General features: G+C 35.7%; 2 protein-coding genes across 4 annotated transcripts in view; both read left to right on the top strand.

The window, feature by feature from the left end:
- The first annotated feature begins 410 nt into the window (after positions 1-410).
- Positions 411-3408, top strand: LOC109077604. The gene is made up of 6 exons (XM_042732048.1): positions 411-1135; positions 1491-1700; positions 1819-1895; positions 2099-2429; positions 2548-2766; positions 2902-3408. Exons 1-6 carry the CDS (start codon positions 580-582, stop codon positions 2961-2963), a joined length of 1455 nt encoding a protein of 484 aa, XP_042587982.1. The 5' UTR covers positions 411-579; the 3' UTR covers positions 2964-3408.
- A 1076-nt stretch (positions 3409-4484) lies between these two features.
- Positions 4485-20350, top strand: part of tmem192 (transmembrane protein 192) — a 33961-nt gene continuing 18095 nt past the window's right edge. Inside the window, exons 1-6 of one of the 3 annotated variants that reach the window (XR_006162502.1) lie at positions 4485-4642; positions 5165-5317; positions 5633-5894; positions 6822-6959; positions 10671-10773; positions 11801-11998. Coding sequence is in view for 1 of the 3 variants with exons in the window: in XM_019093158.2 (XP_018948703.1) it covers positions 4613-4642; positions 5165-5317; positions 5633-5894; positions 6822-6959; positions 10671-10773; positions 11801-11924 (810 nt within the window). In the remaining 2 variants the exon portion in view is untranslated. Of the gene's footprint in view, positions 4643-5164; positions 5318-5632; positions 5895-6821; positions 6960-10670; positions 10774-11800; positions 12507-20350 lie in introns of those variants that run through there. The other 2 variants (XR_006162505.1, XM_019093158.2) reach the window with 2 other exon arrangements.

Genomic DNA, 20350 nt, shown 5'->3' on the forward strand with positions numbered 1-20350 from the left:
AAAATTGGACAGAAGGATTTAACTATAATATTAATATTTTTAACGACGTTTAAGATAGCGGCGATATACTGTTCGATTGTTTTACTGCGAATTCATTTTTAAATAAGACATGAAAAACATAACCCTCTCTGACCAAGGCATAAAAGTCTCCGTATTGAAGACACAAGCTAGATTTAAGTAGCCCAGTTTAATTCGAATTTCATTTGGCCGTTCACACAGCGCACATGGCTTTTTCTTCATCCTTAGAGAGATTTAACCACTGCTCTGTGATATAGAGAACATTATACAGATCAATGGAATTAACCAGCGCCTAGCTAGCGCCGCGCGTGTTTCGAATTTCGCATTATTTGAATTTCAGCATATTAACATTCCATTACGTCATAAAGCTCAGAACTGCTTCATATCTGTGTGTGAGATAGAGACAGCGGGAGCACGTTTACATTTATACATTTATACATTTATACGCTTGTACAAAGCGACTTGCGACTTAGTGTGTGATAATATTGTACAATAATACACAAAGTCTTTCCAGATTCTACGGACAGTCTTTCCAGATTTGACTGCTCTGCATTGGACATCATGTCGATGACATCGTCTGAGATCAGTGTAACTGAGAATGAAGGAGTCCCTGGTGGCCTTCGTGGGTCCAGAAGTGACAGGTTCTCCATCGAGTTAGCAGCTTTTAACAGGCTGGATGTGTTTGATCTAGGCGCCTTCAGTGTCTATGATGAGATAGATGAGAGTACTGATGGTGATTACACAGAGCAGTCCGCTCTTAGCAGTGACACATCTGAAGATGAAATGGGGACGAGTGTGGTCAGCTTTGAATCGCACTCTGATGAAGGAGGATTCGTCAGCAGGCAGAATACACTAATGCATTGTGGCAGCATATTAATGCTTAACAGAGGAAGTGATGATAGTCTGGATTTGCTGAGCATCAGCAGCACGTTCTCTAGTGAAACCCAAATCATCTACCGTCCTCCAATGCACAATGCACCCCTCGTTCCCCACTCCAGTTTTGTAGACGCAGCATGGCCTTCAGTTAGGCTGGATGTCCATAGTGATAAAGAAGCGTCTTCTATAGAGTCTACATCAATAGGAGTGACTCCTGTGGACTCTGTGGACAACAGCACAGGTAAGATTGAAATTACATAGATTACGTAGATCAGAAGTAGAGCCACTAGTTTATAAGGATCCACAAGGATCCAAACAGTCCCTACCTCTCATATGTGACATCCCTTTGTGTTACATATTTTGCATATATATAGTCAAAACAAGGGAAGGATGTGGTCATCATTTTCTAAAATAAGGGCACAAATTAATAAGTTGAGGAAACAAATTCTTCATGCGTTGCCACAATATTTCTTCCTGCATATCATATGAGGGGCTCTGTACTGCATTCAATGTCCATTTGACTCAAAAATCTGAGGGGCCACGTGTTTGAATGTCTGTTTGAACAAATCGGTTAAGTGAATACTTCTTCGTTTTAGAAAACCATGTCAGTCTAAGGAAGAAGATGAAGAACAGGATCAGTTCATTTTTCAAGAGGGCATGGAAGGCTATAAAGCGTCCTTCCCTCAGTTGCGGGACCAGAATGGAGCCATTTGTGGCTCCACCAGCTGACGCAGAACGGGACCCAGAGCCGGCCGATACGGATTCATCGTGTTCTGCAGGGCCCTCTGGTTTCAAGCCAACTGATGGTGAGTCTGCTCCCAGTATTACTGTGGTACCCTGCAAAAACAAACAGTTTAAATCAGACTATTTTGTGTTGTTGTACACAAAAAAATCATTATAACATTATTTATGTGTTTTTTTCAGAATCTGAAGAGTTTGGCTATGAAATGGGAGGCTTTGGCACAGTGAATAATGAAACCCCTACATCTAGCAGCAAACAGGTACTCTTACTGAATTCAACAAATATTTATATTTTACATATAAAGTTGCGTCTTGATCAAAACATCTGTTTAAAATGATTTACAGATTTTTGATTAGACCTTTAAGGTTTAATACCGAGAGACTCAAATCTTAACGGTTATGTACGTGCTTCAACATGCTAATAATAATAATAACTTTGTGTTTTGTAACCTTTTGCAATTAGACCGAAGATGCTGATTGCCTAGATGAGTTCAGCCTTTGCAGCGACACATCCGAAGATTGTGTGTTCTCTGTCCAGAGAGGAAAACTTGTCCATAGGCTGGATGAGTGGAGCTTTAACAGCAACCTCTTCATATGTGAAGGTGGAAGTGACAATAGCCTGGATTTGTTAAGCATTAGCAGCGGCACATCCTCTACTGAGGAACGAAGAGTCGCTTGGCAGAATGTTCCTGCTAGAGAAGAATGTGCATGTTCCGACTGCAGGAACATGTACTCAACAGGGTCTTCAATGAGCCTGGAGGCGTCTCCTGTAGACACTGTGGAGAACAGCACAGGTGAGACTGAAATTACATTGGAAAACAAGCACAGCATACTAGCATGTGAGGATGATTCTGTCTTTATGATCAAATCTATTGAATTTAAATCTAGTGAATGATTTTTGTTTTGTTTTAGGAAAACATACCAATTTGTGGAAGAAGATGAAGAATGGAATCTCTTCATTCTTCAAAAAAGCACCGAAGGCTCTAAAGTGTCCCTCCTTCTGCTGTTGCTGCTGCGAGACCAGAGTGGAGCCATTTGTGCCTCGAACAGAGGACTTAGAGCCGGACCCATGGCCAGTTGATCCCAAACCATTCTTTGTTGCAATGCCCTCTGGTTTCAAACCGATTGATAGTAAGTCTGCTGCCATTATTACTGCAAAAAAAACAAACAAACAAACAAACAAACAAAACAGTCTTTTTGTCTTGTTTTACACCAACTACTATAGTAGATTATAACATTCTTTTTTGTATGTGTTTTTTTTTTTAGATTCTCAAGTGATTTATTATAAATTGGTCATGTTGGAATCAGGAAGCTTTGGATTTCTGTGAAGCGATTTCAACTAATGGGACCCCCGTGAAGGCAGCAGAAACCTCAAGCCCACCACATCAGGACCAGAGAGAGCAGATCAGTCTTCATCTGCTAGCGTGACCAAATTAATAATTCATTAATATTATTAATTTTTTAATAACAATATGTACATTTTCTGAAGAAAATGTAACTGGTGCTTGCCGCAGCAAAAATCTGCACTAGGGTCTTCTTTGTCATGTTTTAGGTAGTTGCTATTAGCATGTAGCTTTTTGATATATATATACATGTCTATGTGGCAATTTCGGGTGGAGGTTGTGCCCCAGGGGTACAACTTATAGTTGTATTGCGAGGTGTGTTCTCACACAGCTTGTCTGCCAGTTGGCCACAATTATATGGAAGTCACAGGTATAGCACACCTCTGCCAAGTTTCTAACAGTATTTAACATTGAATATAATTGTTCTTTTTTAAAAAGATGTCTTAAAAATAAAATACTATATCAAACAAATGTTCTATGTAAGTTTATACATTTGAATTACTATAATTCTTTATTTCTAAGCTAGTATTTGTACTTGAAGGAATCTCATAATTAATTGCTGTTATGAATTTAGATTTATGTATTTTGATGATTTATGATGATGCTTGTATTTAATATTAAACAATTATATATGTATAAAATCTTCCTTTGTCTCTTACTTTTGGTTGCTCCTAAAGGTGAAGTTAACCTTACAAATGTTCAGATAAAAGGTCAAAATGAATAAAAGTATAGCCATAAATATGTTGAGATGAGAATAGTGATATGTATTTTTTACGAAAATCATTTTTTAAAATCTAAATGGTACACATACACAAGAACATGGACATGATTGGAAAAGGCTAAATGGTCATAAAACAGTCACACTTATACTTTTCATGGTCATAAATGGCTGCAATAGGAAATAAAATCAATTGGGATTTTTTTTAAATATAAATATAATTAATAAATAAATATAAATAATAAATTATGTTTTCTCTGTGTTCAGATTTGACTGTAATAATAAAGCAAAAAACTTACACTATAATTAAACATATAGGCACCAATCTGCCTCCATTCATTTGATCTTAAATATAAAATATTATTTTATCTAATATATATTTATATAAACAGTCCATAATTTAGAAGTGAATATATAGAATTTTAACAGCCAAGCAGTCCTTACTGTCATCAAAACATTAAAATGTAGAATGTAATGGGAAAAGTATTCCAAAATAATCACACCCATTATATTTCTCATATGTCTTATCTTTATTTATTTATTTTGGATAATGATTTCATGTAATCTCGGCCTCCCCTCATCAACACAATACAGTCTATGGTTTTAACCCTATTAACCCTTTTTTTGTTTTTTTACAATAAAAGTGACATTGTAATTGTTTTTAGAAAAAACCCTGGAAAATGTACACTTCTGGTTAACATTCAAGAGGCATGCTTTTGTGCTCGCTTTGAGCCAATCACCTACAACTGAATGACGAGCGTCAAGTCACGTGATTGATATTCATGAGCCAAGCCTTTCTCGTAGTAGGATTGGTAATATCGCCACCCGGAAGTCTAATTTAGAAATGTTTGTCCGAGCGTTTTCTTAATTCTGGATCTTTTTTCCCGTTATGCGTGATGATTGATCAGACAGTGTGATGGCGTCTGAGCGTACCTCGGCTTATGGCGTGCGTATAAACTTTTTATTTCACTTGCTGTTTTTCATACTTGCATGAAAACAGGGTCACGAGAGCAGCTGTACTATAACTAACTTACTCATTTCCATATGTCCCTGATACGACAGACTGTTTCTTTGATGTGTATGGTTTATGCGTACTATTAAGTAACACACTTGGTCTGTATGTTGTGTGTGTGTGTGCACTTATGATCAGAGTTTAAACCTCGTTTGGGTGACTCTTATGTCAATAACTCTTATGTGGCTGCTATTCGTATCACCAAATGTTTTGATAATGGCGCTCTTCTCTAGGTCGTTTAACTAGTGAAAGGAGCCTTTTACAGAATGTCTGTGTAATAGTGAGTCATTATTAGGCCCTAATACAGTTTATGCACTGTCACTTTGAAATGCATGACTTCAAAGTAGCATTTAATGCCTGCAAAGCAGCTTTCAGCTAATTGCTGTAGTGTATTATGGATGCTGTATCACAATGCACAGTCTAACCTGTATGCGTCTGACTTGTTTCTGTGTCCAGAATAACGCAAATGTAGATTTTACTCAAAGCACTGACGATGACCCTCTTATTGATGGACCACTAATATCCCAAGATGTGCTTGAGTCAGTGATCAAGAGAGAGTTTCGGAAATTACCCACACACTGGGCAGTGGGTGTCCTCTCATTTTTACATGTGAGTATAAAACAGTTTTCACTGCACTTACTTGAGAATGATAATTACGTAAAACTTAAGATTTAACCATTTTTAGATCATTTCATTATCAGTGTTAAATGTTGCCCCGCAAATGGAAAAACACTTAAAAACATGACAGTTTTGTTGTACTCACCCTCATGTCTAGACTAATTTGTCATTTGTATGTAAAACAATACATTTGTGAAGAATCTTTAACCTTAAATTAACTAGTTGTACATGAACAGTAGCACACACACTACACAGTTTCCTATCTGGGCTTTTTGTGTAACTAACTTCTCTGTTTCTTGTTTGCAGGTGGTTTATGTGGTGCTTTGTATTGTAATCACAGTATTTTGCTGGATATCTGATGAGCACACTTCCGAGTGCACTGCGGCATTGCATGGCATCGACTCCAAGACTGTGGTGTTACTGGGAAAAGTTTCACTCTGGGTGCTGGTCTTTATATATGATAGATTTGTTCAGCATCACCACAGTGCCGTGAGACGGAGAGGTTATCTGGACTTCTACAGACTGACCCGAGGAATAAAAAACCTTCCTCTGCTCATTCACTCTGCAGGTGAAAAGATGGGTCACACTATTTTAATTTCCCCACCACCGTTTTTTTTTAACAATTTTATAAAGTCTATCTCTATTAATAGAATCTTTTTTTATATTAATGCTAAAGTGCTCTTTCAGTCACGTCTAAATACTTATGTTTCACAAATGGCCACTAGATGGCAGCACAGAAGCTATCGTTATAACTGTAAATATACTGTATATTGATTATGAAATGTTATAGTTGATGCACAGTTGTTGTTTTTTTTTTATCATAAATACACTTCATGTCTAAGTTTAATTGTTTTTTTCTCTCATTTTCTAATATGATAACATTTACACCACCGTTCCAAAAAGTTTTTTTCAATAAAGAAATGAATAAGAAATTAGGAAGCTGCATTAAATTGATCAAAAGTGACAAAGATTTTTAAATTCTTGCAATTTTTTTTTTAAATAAGTGCTGCTCATATGCACTTACTATTCATCAAAGAATGCTGAAAAAGTATCACACTTTCCAAATAAATATTAAACTGCACAATTGCTTTCAACATTATTATTATTATTATTATTATTAATAATAAATGTATCTTGAAAAGCAATATTAGAATAATTTCTGAAGGATCATGTGAGACTAAAGACTGGAGTAATGATGCTGAAAAAAACATATATTGATGTATTTTTGATCAATGAATGCAGCCTTGGTTAGCATAAGAGACTTCTTTCAAAACTATTAATAATTTTAAATCATACCATAATACTCAATGTGATTTGAACTGAAACCACGACCAAATTTCAGATTTCATGCAGTTTATCATTTAGTAAAGAAGCCTAATCAAATGAAATTATAATCAAGTAAATATTATTATATACAGGAATGGATTTTAATGGCTGGTAGAGATATCAGTGGTTAATATAATGCAGAATTGATCTCTTTTTCTCTGTTACATAGGTAATGCAGCAGTCCTGACTGTAATTGCTCCATCCTCTATGCTGGATGCAAGTGTGAAGAATCTGTCTGTATATCTTCTGCTGGCCATCATCTGTCTGGAGCTACTGCTGTCATTTATATGCTTGCTTAGATATACAGGTGCTCACACATGCACACAAGATTTCTGCATCATTCATTCTGAATGATATTTCTGCATAGTAAATAACACAGAATCATACACCAAACCTCACATTCCCATATATACACACAGAGATGTTTTTTTTTTTTTTTTGCCACACCTGACAATGGCAATAAGCATAGGCCATGAAACTGAAGTTTTTGCACATTTTATTATAAACTTTATGTGTTTATTATGTGGGTTTGTTTAGTTTATTCATAGAAAACATTGGTCATTTTGTAACTTACATCATCATATATTATTACCTGTTCTCTGAAAAGCTACTGCTGAAAATATACACTCGTTTTGATGGCTAATTGCAAGTAATAGTTGCCGCAAGGACAGTACATGCACCCCTTCCCCCAGCATGCATTACAAAACCCAAGCTTCTGTCCTTACCCCTTTAGAAACCCACCATGCAGCTGTTGTCCCTCTCATGCTCTTTTTCTTGCATTTTGTGCTCCCTATAATAAAATAACAAACAGTTTGCTCTCCCATGGTAAGAAATGGAGAAAAGGGGGAATGTTTGAGGGAATGTCAAAGAGAAGGAACATGTTTTGGGGGTAGAGGCTTGTTATGGACACACGGCTCATCTTTGCCAAAGGCAATCTGAATCTACCCCACCCTAATACACCATGGCATTGTCTTTACTGTTGACACACACACATTCTCGTATCAGTGCCTGGATTCCAGAGATGATTAGTGAAGTGAAGCTTGACCACATGTTATCTATAGAGACACACCCTCACTCACTCACTTCATTCTCAATGAGTCTATCAGCAGATTTCACCTCATGTCTCACATATCACTCTGAATTATGCATGAGTTGAAGGAAAAGTTTTAGATGCATGTTTATATGTTCATATGTGTATGCACAAGCGTTCAAAAGCTTGGGGTCAGTAAGATTTTTTTTTTTTAATTATTATAAATATTAATAGTTAATGATTTTATTTTGCAGGAATGCATTAAATTGATCAAATAGTAAGAGTAAAGATAACATTTTTTATTTCTAATAAATGCTTCTCTTTTGAACTTTCTGTTCATCAAAGAATTCTGAAAAAAAATTATTAGTTTCCACAAAAATTTTAAGCAGTTTTCAGGCTTAATAATAATGAGAAATGTTTCTTGAGCACCAAATCAGTATATTAGAATGATTTCTGAAGACTGGAGTAATGATGCTGAAAATTCAGCTTTACATCACAGGAATAAATTACATTTTTAAAACCGATGTATTAAAACAGAAAACCATTATTTTAGATTTTTATACTATTTCACAAAATCACAGTTTTCTGTATTAAATGCAGCATTGATGAATATAAGATGCTTCTTCCAAAAACATTGAAAAATTCTTTGAATGGAAGTGTATGTGAGTTAAAAAGTTCACAATCTGAGATTCAAAATCGGGAAATAATGTTTTGTGAAATTAATAAGAATTATGTAATATTCTGTCCCTTTTCTGTTTTTGTTTTTGCTTCCATTGAGGCACAAGATGCTCTTTGGAACATTTAAAAATCTTGTGGATAACAGAACAGAATTCATTATGCTTAAAAGCTGCTGCAAATGACCAAACTCTCAAGTTATTAATTTCAACTTTTTCACGTAATTATGCTGCAAATATAATTTTTAATAAACGATACACATTTTTTTAAAAATGTCAGTAGACATAATATGTGAATGTAATTTAATCTACAAAAATAAGAGACCCCCACATGAGAGTATTCCCAAAAGAATAAACCCAGGTCTCAATCAAAAATGTATTTATTGTGCTAACGAGTGATCTCTATCTATTTAACCACCGTTTATCTCCTCCTATCCATATATCCATCTCTCTGTCCCTTTCCTAAAGGAAGGTGCAGTTAGGTCAGAGTCATGCTCCAGGGTCTTTGAAGTGTCTTCTGTGATGTTGTATCTCTGCCTCTCTCTCTTCATTTGAACATGAATGCAGCGTTCTGTATGGGCCGTATGCCGCCTCTGCACTTCAAAGGAAGTTTAGGGCCCTTCAAAGGGGGCGAGGGGGGTGATTGGGGACCTGCATTGTTTTACCGCGATGCACGGACAACATGCGCTCGGGCCCCCGTTGCGTCCAGATGTGCTTAAGGATGGCATTAGAGGGGAATGCAGAAATATGATGCTTGAGGGAATGTAATGATGTGCATTATTTTTCATTCAGAGCTCTAGAATGAAAGCCGCTTGAGTTCTAAGTGCTTGGATATGTCGCACAAAAGTGCTAAATGTTTCTATGCCCTGGACTTCTGTGCAACATTGTGTTAGAATGCAAATGAATTATTGACCGTTAGCTTTGTGTTGTTATAATGGTGTTTATTTTTATGGTGTCTTTTGTGGAGGGAAGCACCACTGTTTAGCGGCGATATAAGGAATGTATCACGTATATCAGAAAGACTGTCGCTCTTTCTTCTTAAAAACATTCTTTAAAGGCTGTTCTTGATGTGTGTTGACAGAACTGACAAATCACCCTTAATAACCTTCTAGCATTACATATCTAAACTAACATACACACTTAAAATGAACTGCTTAAGCTTCATCTACTATTATAGGTTGCACTTATATGGCACTTCAGAGCGAGAGAAAAGGTGTGCATTATCTCTAAAGAGGGAATCCCTGATCTCCTTCCTGCCCAACTCAATGGCCTGTTGGCCCCCATTTCCTGCAGGTGATTGAAGAAAGAGCAGTTTTATCTGATTGGTGTGTTTGTATGGGTTGGCCAGGTGTGGGTCGTGAACAACGCTGAGGTGTTTGTTACAGTTTTTGGTGATTATGGTGTAATTAGAATGTATTCAGAGACCCTGAGATCTTTTCCACTTTGATTATCTTTAGACAGATGTGTTTACAAATGTTTGATCGTATAGTGCAAGCTATCTTATGCATTTTAAAGGTGAAGAATATATACATTGCAATTGTTGCTCTGGTGATTTTTGTCAACTGTTTGACACATCATCGCTCAAGACATAAGGCATCTGCCATCAATTTAATTCGTTTGAATGGTAATGTAGTTTCCAGCCATCCAAGTAATTATTATTATTGTTATTTTTTTTTTTAGATTTACTCGCCATGTGATTAATTGATCCCCCCAATTTGCACTATTTTGACATCACGCACATATTTTGAATCACTTAAACTTGCTGTTTTGTCATAGTGTATGGAGTGAAAGTTTGCTGAATGAGAGGCACATTAAAGGTGTGAGAGAGGAGGGAAGTGACGTGTGAAATCACACAGTTGCCCTGCTTTCTCACACTCACAAAACACACTAGCCACGCGTCTACTGGCACACCTTACGGTGAAGAATATCCGCGCTGAACGTGACTCCTGAACGGTCTTCACACACCTAGCTCACGTTAAAGTGTGTCTTGCATCGTCAGACACACCACAGCTAACAACATTTCTGTCTGACACAGTCTGATTTTTCAATGTTAAATATTTTGCCCATTTGTTATGTTAAAGGAGGAGTTAGTATAAGAATGAGAGTGTAAAGGAAAAGATGGATTAAAAAAAAATGTTTAGTTCCAGATTGAAATTGAGATAAAAAAAAAATTCCAAGATTTTCTGGTGTCAGACTTTTGGACCCTGCGCGTATTGAAATTACTGTGAGGAAGAAAATGTTAGAAGGCGTTGGAGAAACAAATGAGAAAACTACATTCTTGTTAATTTTGTATATTTATCTTCTTGTGTTTTAGTACATGTGGTGAAGTTTAATAGCAAGAAGCCACATCCTGATGTGACTGAAGAGGAGCGCTCTCATGCCTGCTCCAGTGGATCACATACAGAGACAGGCTTCAGGTAAAACACATGGGTGAAAGAGCCATATATATATATATATATATATATATATATATATATATATATATATATATATATATATATATATATATATATCTGTCCAATAAATAAAACAGGTTGGTAGTGATTCATAGAATTTGTTTATCATAAAATTAAATAAATAATAAAATCAACAACTTATTTTGCTTAGTTTACAATGGAAAACTGCTCTTCATTTTAAATCAAATAGGCTACAGCAGAAAGTTGCAGTCTCTTTTTGAACCTTGGGAATATAAAAATATATATGGTACCATTTAGATTTTTTTAAATACTTTTATTCTGCAAGGATGCATTAAATTGATCAAAAGTGACAGTAAAGACTTGCATATTGTTACAAAAATGCTAATAAATAATAATGATAATAATAATAAATAATATATAATAAAATAATAAATGGTGTTCTTTTGCTGTTGGTTTCTTGAACACCAAATCAGCATTAGAATAATTTATGAAGGGTCATGTGACACTGAAGTCAACTGAATAAGGAATATTTTGTTAATAAATATATTATGTATATAAATTCTAGCCAAATATTCATTTTCACAAACAAACAAACAATAAATATACTTTTTTTTTGTTCATGTCACAGGCTTTTTTTTTTAATTTAATTTGTTCAAGTTATTTTATTTATTTATATTTTTGTACATCTTTAAAAGAAAGTTGGGCCATATAGATGTATAATTTCTTCATTCCAGTGGATCATAGTAGGCCTAAATTAGTTAAATGATTGTAGTTTACCTGTTTTAAAATAAAAAGCAGTTTTCCACTATAGACGTTTGGTGTCTCACAAAATGTTGATTCATATCTCATACTGACCAATATATAGTTATCTGTATCTCCCAGAACAGTCGGTGCTGGGGCATCCCTAAATAGAACGTGTTTTCTGTGTGGCTAGTGTTTTTGTAGGCGCACACACTCTGACATTTCAGTTCCATATGCTGTGGAGAGTTCAGACAGGTGCGCACGTGTTCTGTGGTTTATTTCACAGGGACGGCTCCAGTTTGGAGGATGTGGTGGAAAAGCAGGCAGACCTGATTGATTATCTCAAACAGCACAACAGCGTCCTGAGCAGGAGGATCCTCACGCTGACCGGCCAGCAGATCAGAGCCTGACGCATGCAAACAGAGAGAGTGACTCATGATGGGCTCTGAAGCCTTGCGTGTGTGTGTGTGTGTGTGTGTGTGTGAGCGTCTATCTTGACTGGCATCAGCAGCCATGGCTCACTGATCAGAAGGCTTTTGGTGGGAAACGAACCCTAGTAACCTCTCTAACAACGCTTTCACGTTTCCATGACGACAAGTCTGGGTAGACAATGGTTGCAATTAGGAAGTCAAAAACCTCTGCTGCAGACATGTTCAGTAAAGATGCTCATTATGTGTTTATGGGATAGCGAGATGTAATCAAACTAAAAGCTTTATCATGTAACTTGTGGTTTTCCGTGTTCATGCCTGTGAGAGCATGAATTAGAGGCTACAGCGATTAGTTAATCATACTTAATTTGGTTTCTTTAGTGTGTCATTGGTATTTGTGTGTAAGAAATGTGTAAGAAGGATGTTTCTTGTGGTATGTATGTGTTTGAGCCATTCTCAAAACATGACAATTTTAGTCTTGATGCTTTATGTCACAGATGTTATGACCTACTGTCTTTTTATGTAAAGTAATGTGAATAAATTGATTGAAACTACTTTTTGGAATACAGTTTCCACAGATTTTATTGAATTATGTTGGTTGAGTTTTTAATGTGCTCACGGTAAGATAATACTAGATTAAAACATATGGTTTTGGAAAACTTAGATACTATGTTCAACCAAGTAATAATGAAAATACTTCATATTATTTCAAGTTTTTAGACATTTTATGATAGTGAAAGACAAATTTTAAACATAGAATTAAGAGCTTTTGTTAGAAATATTAGTAAATATAATTATTTTAGGTATCTGTATAGTTTTTGATGGGTTGCACCACATGACATTTCACAGTTTAAAAAAAGGAAAAATTTTATTTCAAGAGATTTAATGACGTTGACGCTTATGAGGCTCCGCAGATGTCCTCTCTATCACAAATTCTTATTTTCATGAAATTTGGGATGTAAGTGTTTTACATTGTTGCTAAATATATAAATATGTTTTTAAGAGAATTATTAAACAGATAAAGAATATGAATATATATATGGATCCATGCAAAAGAGGGTAAAAAATCACCATCTGGAATCAGAAATGTCGACCTTTCTGATCGGTGGCCTTTTTCAGATTCTGTCAAACAAAAGCAAAAAAAATTCCAGTTTGTCAAAACCAATTGTCAAACCATGCAGTCTATTGATCCTATTATAACACTTCTCATTCACTTTCCCCCTGTTTCATTCAATAACAGCTTGTGAATTTCTATGGCAAGTAGCATGAATTGAGACACATGAAGTCTTGGTGAAAAGACAATACACTTTTTATTTAATCAAGATAATAATAAAGCATTTAAAGTGCATAAATTACATATAAACACATTTCATTCAGTTCTTACTATTTACAATGATTCTGGCAAACTCAAACTGATCGAGCGATGAGTTTTCAGCATCTTTGGTTGCAGTGAATGTCCCCGTGGCTTGTTCACTAACATTCATAAAACAATACACTCCCTTTACAGAAGTGACTAGCATGGCTTGGTTACAGAACAGTCCTCACTGAGTCGGATACGAAACTCTTCTCTCATTTCCCAACGCTGGTCTTTGGTTTTCTTAATGCTTGACAAGGCATCATAAGGATAGTTGTGTAGTCGTGAAACCTGATGGAGAAGAAAACAGAAACAAAGTTTCAATATACAATCATTCAGGCCTATGGAATGGATATTTACTGTTCTTGATTTTCTTTTAGACATTGTTCCTGTATATATATGTGTGTGTGTGTTTTGTTAACTCCAGACTAGCTCTGGCTCATTGTGTGGGGGTCATAGAGTAAAGGTTAAAGGTGACAACCTCTCCAGAGTGTCTGAAAACAGTAGGCGGCTCCGATAGGCTGTCACAGTGTCCCCACAGATACAGTGTCACATCACACACACATTTCAACATTAACAACCACCCAAATTTGAACTTTTGAGTAACATATAGCTTTTTATGTAAGAACCAACTACAAGCCGTACTTGGCATCCACTTTATGACCCTTCAAGTAACATAAAGACCCTTCAGCACCCAAGATAAACTATATTCCCCTCTATATCACCTTATGACCTTTTGTGGTATTCATGCATGTACTCAACATTTAGAATTTTCTCTTCTGTCTCTAAATGTTGTTTTTCCCCTTTATATCTTGTGTTGTATCTACTGTATGCATTTGATATTCATTGTTTAGCATTTTCTCTTCAGTCTGACTAAAATTTTATTTTATATTTTTTATTTTGTTTTATTTTATTTATCAAGGACAATGCAGAACAGCTATTTTGCAGCACTTGTTCATGGTTAGGCTTTTAAGAACCCTAAGAAATACAAACAACAAACAATCTAAAATGTAAAACACAGAGATAGAAGGAAACAATTATTAATAATCAGGACAATTTATTCTGTTGAACCAGTTTTTATTTGACATTTTTTAATTCTGTTGGTAAACTAACCCATAACCGCACTCCCTTCACTAAAACGGCCACCAGGTGTTTCTGAGGACTGTCCCACCCAAGTTTTACAGTGTGTGTGGCAGATAGTTGAAATGGGGTGTATTCACGGGGGTAGGGCTGTGTGTCTCTGCTCGGGTTATGTAGATTTCCACTCTTCTGTGTGTGTGTGTGTTTGTGTGTGGGTGGGTGTGGAGTGTTTGTGTTTACTCCCCGTCCGAGAGAAAGTCGCACGGCTATAAAGATCCAATAATTTCCCAGCTCATTTAGTCCAGGGTATTTACCCAAAGTCTCTGAGTTTGTTTCGGCTGTGGCTTAACGCCACTTGAGATCCAACAGGCGGTTTGTTAATTAATCTGGCCTTCCCCTCTCCAGAGATTACAATGGAGTGGTACCCAAACAACAGGGAAAGTTCTGAACAAACATTCTTCCAGGAACGTTAATAGAATGTTCATTCAAAGTTGTGTTCTCAAAATGTTAGCAATACATTATTTATACATCATTCATGGAACGTTTCTCTGAAATATTTTTTAGTTGAATGTTTGTTTAACGTTTACTAGTTTCAGAGACCATTCAAAATGTCCCTTACATTTGCATAAACAAGAAAAACATTTTTATACATTTAAAAAACTGAACATTAGCCAAACATTTTTATTGTTAGCTGGGTAAATTGTTAGGCAAGTCTCAGTTTGTGTTGTCAAGGAGTCACAAAAGTAATTTGTGGTATTTTGCGATTATTTGTCGGCAAATATTTTCAGGGAATGTCAGAATTTGGGTTTCCTAATGATGCTCCCCTTTAATAGCACTTTTTCAATATTTGCTCATTCCTCAGAGTAATAAAAGGGAATAAATAGCTCATCTTACCTCAAGGGAATGGCACTCTGGAGTGAAGAGGTAGACAGCGCTTCTTTGGACAGTTGTGTCTGCGATATTTCCGCTTCAGGTTGAGAAAATCGAAAGGGAGTAAAAAACACTTATTAGGGGTATAAACTTTTATTCAACTTATATTTAATGCCAAGTAAAGCAGCTTCACAGTAATAAAAAAAATCTTCAGTTATAAAACAAGCACAATGTCAGCTTTAAAGCAGCTCTAAAAAGACAGTAGTGGCATTTTACAGCTCAGTTTCATTCAACTTAGCTCAATAACAGGATTATGTTGGAAAGTTCATCACCAATAATTCAAAAGAGATCAACTATTGTTTTACAATATTGATTCTAAAACTGACAATTTTATATTTTGGGGGGGGGTGGGGAGATATGCATCCCTTGCCCCCCAGAAACCCCTCCCCTGACTGGGGTGTTACCTGAAATAAATTCAAAATGAATGGTCTCTCCAGTTGGTAACAAACAATCTGGAGGGCAATATAACAATCAGAGGTTCTTGTGATAACACTCATGTCACTTCCCTCCACAAGCAGCTATTAGATCCTCTCCCAGAGGCGCAAGGACAATGGCACGTTGCGCACGGGAGGAGAACCGCGCACTTTTATTTCTGCCTTTGACTAAAGCTATGCGAACTCCATGCACCTCCCTCTCTTTCTCTCTTTCACTGCAGTAAACCTTTGCTAATGCATTATACCATTGTGCTCAACATCATGACTAACAATGAACGCCGGTGCTTGATCGCCCACGGGCACAAGATTAATTGCGCATAGCCGCCACAGCAGCGGGAGATGAGAGTGTATACACGAAGGCTAAATTACATTTAGTTACAGTATACCAATGTGCCTTAGTGTTTAGATAATCGCAAAACTACGTTAAGTAGTGTCAAATAAGTTGGTCTCGTGCGTAAATGCGGTTTATTTCCAGCTTTGCGATAACATAAGTTTAAAAATACACTGTTATATTTAGTAGAAGTGCAAATTGTAACACTTATTCCCAAGTCAAGGGTCAAGTGGAGTCTGTGAAAACCGAGTTCGTCTCTGGAGTATGTTAACCTGCTGAGCTTTTTAGAAGCGTCAAGCGCCACTTAAAGTCCACTCAAAGCACTGACCCTAAATCAGCCATGACTGAGCACAGACCTAAATATGCCAACTAGATCTTAATTTGCTAATGAGGTGACGGTTATCCAAAGAGACTCAATAGAGAACAGTTGGAGTTGAATGGCTAAACCGTTTCTGGGGTTCAATTCTACAAACAATCAGGCATATAATACATGCTTGATTTATTACAGATTTTTTTTTTTTTTACCTTTAACTACCCCGTGAGTCCGTAACGATAGGCCTATTTGTTTTACAAACCTTCAGTAAACAAAAGTTAATTTCGAGAAGATAACTTGCAGTTTAGTAAGTAAATCAGATGTTGATTCACTCACCGCTCTCAGCATTCAGGGAGTTCATTGGTCAGACTGATTCAAACCATTAAAAGAACCTGTTCATAAGAGCCATTCGCTCGTGAATCGGTCACGCTGCATTTTGTTTTTGAATTTTCTCTCTAATACACTTCTTTATCCTATAACATTCACTTCAGACTGCGAGCTCAGAGCTCAGGTAAATTATTAGGGTTAATTATTTTGCTTTTATTTTTTTGCATAATTCACTACTAAATATAATTATCTTAAATTATATCCATCTAGGCTACATAAAGTACACTTGATATTTTGGGGTAAAAATAGGATAAATAAGTTAAAAATAACAAACTGCAGGTCCAGTAGTCAACAAAAGCACTTACAAAAGTAACAAAATAAAAATATTAAATTAAAAATCCTTACACTTGTTAGCCTACTCGTTTTTCTTAATGTAGTTTTTTTGCAGCTATTTTAATCCAGTGCTATAGGCTGGCGTGAATTCTTTAGCATCACATCCTTTTTGTCTCTGTTTTAGATCGCAAGGACTTATGTAGGTTATGTACCTTGTTTCTCGGCGCTGGTGATGTACAGGATTGTCAGCAGCAGCAGAAGGAGATACAGTGGATGGAAGAATCTCATGGTGATGCTGCGTGAGGTTCGGCCCGCTGCGCAGACCCGAGTCTCCTCAGATGTCTCCGGTACCTCCGAAAGCAGATTCTGTGAATATGCAGGTAACGGACTGTACAAATCCCTTTATGTGTCTGTCGCTCTCAGTATTCTTCTCGGAGCTCGTATAGGATGCCGTGATAGTGGATGCGCATGCAGCTCAAGTCAGTTCTCAGGCTCTCCAACTTTTCCAAAGTTTCAGTTGGCGATATTCACTCTCTCTTCTCTCTCCTCGGATGGATAGATAGACAGATGACCTGATGAGTGTGAATGTCCAGTCGAGACAATGTAGCTTCACCCCTCTTTATACAGACAAGAGAAAGGGGGAGGAGAGGGCACAACAGAAGGAGGGGTATGGAAGACCAAAAACTGGGTGGGGACATGTGCATTGCACATATTGACCCCACATGTATCAGGTAACAGAGCTGGCAGAAAGGAGCCCCCTAAACACAAGAAGTTTTTGGAGATACTTTATGATTGCAAAAATTATTTGTTGTGTACAGTGGTTACAGTGGTTTTGCTCAAATAATCGTAAGACCTTTTACCCAAGGAATCTTACATTTAAATAGACAGATAGCTAGAAAGAAGGAAGGAAGAAAGGAATTTTTTATTATTATTTTTATTTTGCCTAAATTTGTTTACAGCTCATTATTGACTTAATTATAGATGAATGAATGAATGAATTATTAATTGTAAATGTTTAGGGGAAATATCATTCAACTAAATTTGCTTACGTTTGATTTGTGATAAATAAATAAATAAACTATTTGAAATATTTTAATAATATTTATTTTAATAATATATTTCACTCTAGCATTCTTAAACATTTAAACAAAGAAAAGTTGTTTAGTTATGTTTTCAAAAAATATTACAATTCAAACTAATTCAGTATGAAAAGATCTTTACATGACATTTACAAATATGATGCAAAAAAAAACAAAAACAAAAAAAAAACGTGTACAGCAGTATATTTTGATTATTTTCAGGTTTAATTTAAATGTAAATATTGATAACTGAGATTTGGTGTCTCATAATATGCAGTTGAGTGTGTCTGTTTTTGGTTAGAGATTAGCATCAGTCAAAGAGGTGTGTGAATTATTGGCTGGCCTGGTCAGTTAGGTGTGTGTGCGCGTGTGTGAACGAGCTGTGAAGTGCTGGTTATAGTATAGCTGCTGGACCTTTATACTAATGAGGTACTATTGTACTTCACCACCTAGAACAAAACCTCACCACAAGGAGCCAGCCTGACACATTCTTACACACTAGCCAAAGACTGTTAGAGCTAATGTCTACCTTTTTCACCAAAAGTATGGATTAATGTGGTCTAATACTCACCGATTTGACTTTCACAGGCATAAAATGCTAGTAAATCACCTGGGAAGAAATCAAAGCAAATCATTATGGCAGAGCAGCAGGATTATAATTCATCACACAACTTTACATATTGTGTGATGAATTATCACATATAGTTTACATTAGGGTTTAAGCTAGGATTTAAGTCAACTCAAGTTGTGCTTTATTTTCATTCTGCTTCATGTGGGAACATACAGTGGAATTAAATGTTGTGCCTCACAGGACCATGGTGCTACATAAATACAGACATACAACAACACACAACTATACACAACTACAACAATACACATGCAACATACAACAATACACAATTAACCTACTGACAGATTTTGACTATAAATATACTATACCGGTATATAAATGTTTACCTATACATAAACTAAAAATACAAACTATACGAATGCTTCACATAAATGTACATAAATTTCATTTAAACTGAGCCTGAGTTACTTTAGGAACACCCCCGATGTATCATTTGCATGTAAACATTGCTTTGAATGATGTCTACATAGGCTCTCTTGAGCTCAAGTACAAGTGCGGTGAATCTAAAGTGTTGGAGACAAACTTGCAAAGACTGTTTACCCCAAAACAGGCTTAATAATGGAGGAGTCACTTTCTGATGGACAGTTTTAGCTCAAAATGGCTTTTCTTTGTGTGCATGCTATTGTGCAGTGATGTTATACTAAACTGAACAGGTACCCCAGTGTGTTGAGGGTCAAATATGGTAATGTTATTAGATTTACAGATACCCCATGTGTCCCTGTGTGCATGTGTGTTATAATGAGCCAGAGTTGTGAACGACTCGACTGTGCAAGACAATGCGTAATTCTTGTATAATATGCAAATAACGTAGCAGCTCCATCAAGCAAACAAATGACAGTAAATATTGGATCATTTGTAGGAATATTTATGTGAATGAAGCAGGGTTATTATCTTTAATTAAAACCAAAAATAAAATGTTTAAAACATTTTTGTTAACTTAAATATGCTGAAATAAAATATAAATACCAGATGAAATGCTTACATTAGACAAAAAAAAAACAATTACCTTAGCAACTAACTGAATTAAGTTCAATTTGAATTTCTAAAATTACTGAAAAAAAAACTAAAACCGAATTAAAAATAAATTATTCCTATTAATAAACATAACTAAACTTGTAAAAATGACCAAAGGCACACAGCAAAATGGCTAAAAATCAACTTAAAATAAAATTTAAATTGAAAAATTATTTAAAAATAATAAAAGCTTTAAAAATCATGTATTAAAATTATAGTTTATGTTTAAATAAAACTACATAAAAATATCTACACAGATAGATCTAATAATATAAATAAATAAAAAACCTAGCTATAAATTACAAAAAATGAAAATTTGACATTTAAATATAAAATAAAAGTTTAAAATTGAATGTAATATTTTTTTAGTTTTATTTCATTATTTAAATAAAATAAAGAATATTAATACAAAACTTTATTACAAGAATAACACTAAAACAACACTGGAATGAAGTCACTTAATAAAGTGTGTAGGGGGAGGTTTAGGGATGAATGAGTGTGCCTTAGTTGACCTCTTGGAGTGTAAGTGTGTGTTTGTGTCCATAATGAAGTGCATATGTGTGCGAGCCGAGTGTGTGAGCC

The sequence above is a fragment of the Cyprinus carpio genome, chromosome A1, assembly GCF_018340385.1.
Source record: "Cyprinus carpio isolate SPL01 chromosome A1, ASM1834038v1, whole genome shotgun sequence".
In the NCBI taxonomy this organism is placed as follows: domain Eukaryota; kingdom Metazoa; phylum Chordata; class Actinopteri; order Cypriniformes; family Cyprinidae; genus Cyprinus; species Cyprinus carpio.

Coding starts and splice junctions, on each gene's coding strand:
- LOC109077604 (XM_042732048.1), top strand. CDS start 580: ATGTCGATGACATCGTCTGAGATCAGTGTAACTGAGAATGAAGGAGTC. Junction 1,136..1,490: donor CTCTGTGGACAACAGCACAG/GTAAGATTGAAA, acceptor TCTTCGTTTTAG/AAAACCATGTCAGTCTAAGG. Junction 1,701..1,818: donor TGGTTTCAAGCCAACTGATG/GTGAGTCTGCTC, acceptor TGTTTTTTTCAG/AATCTGAAGAGTTTGGCTAT.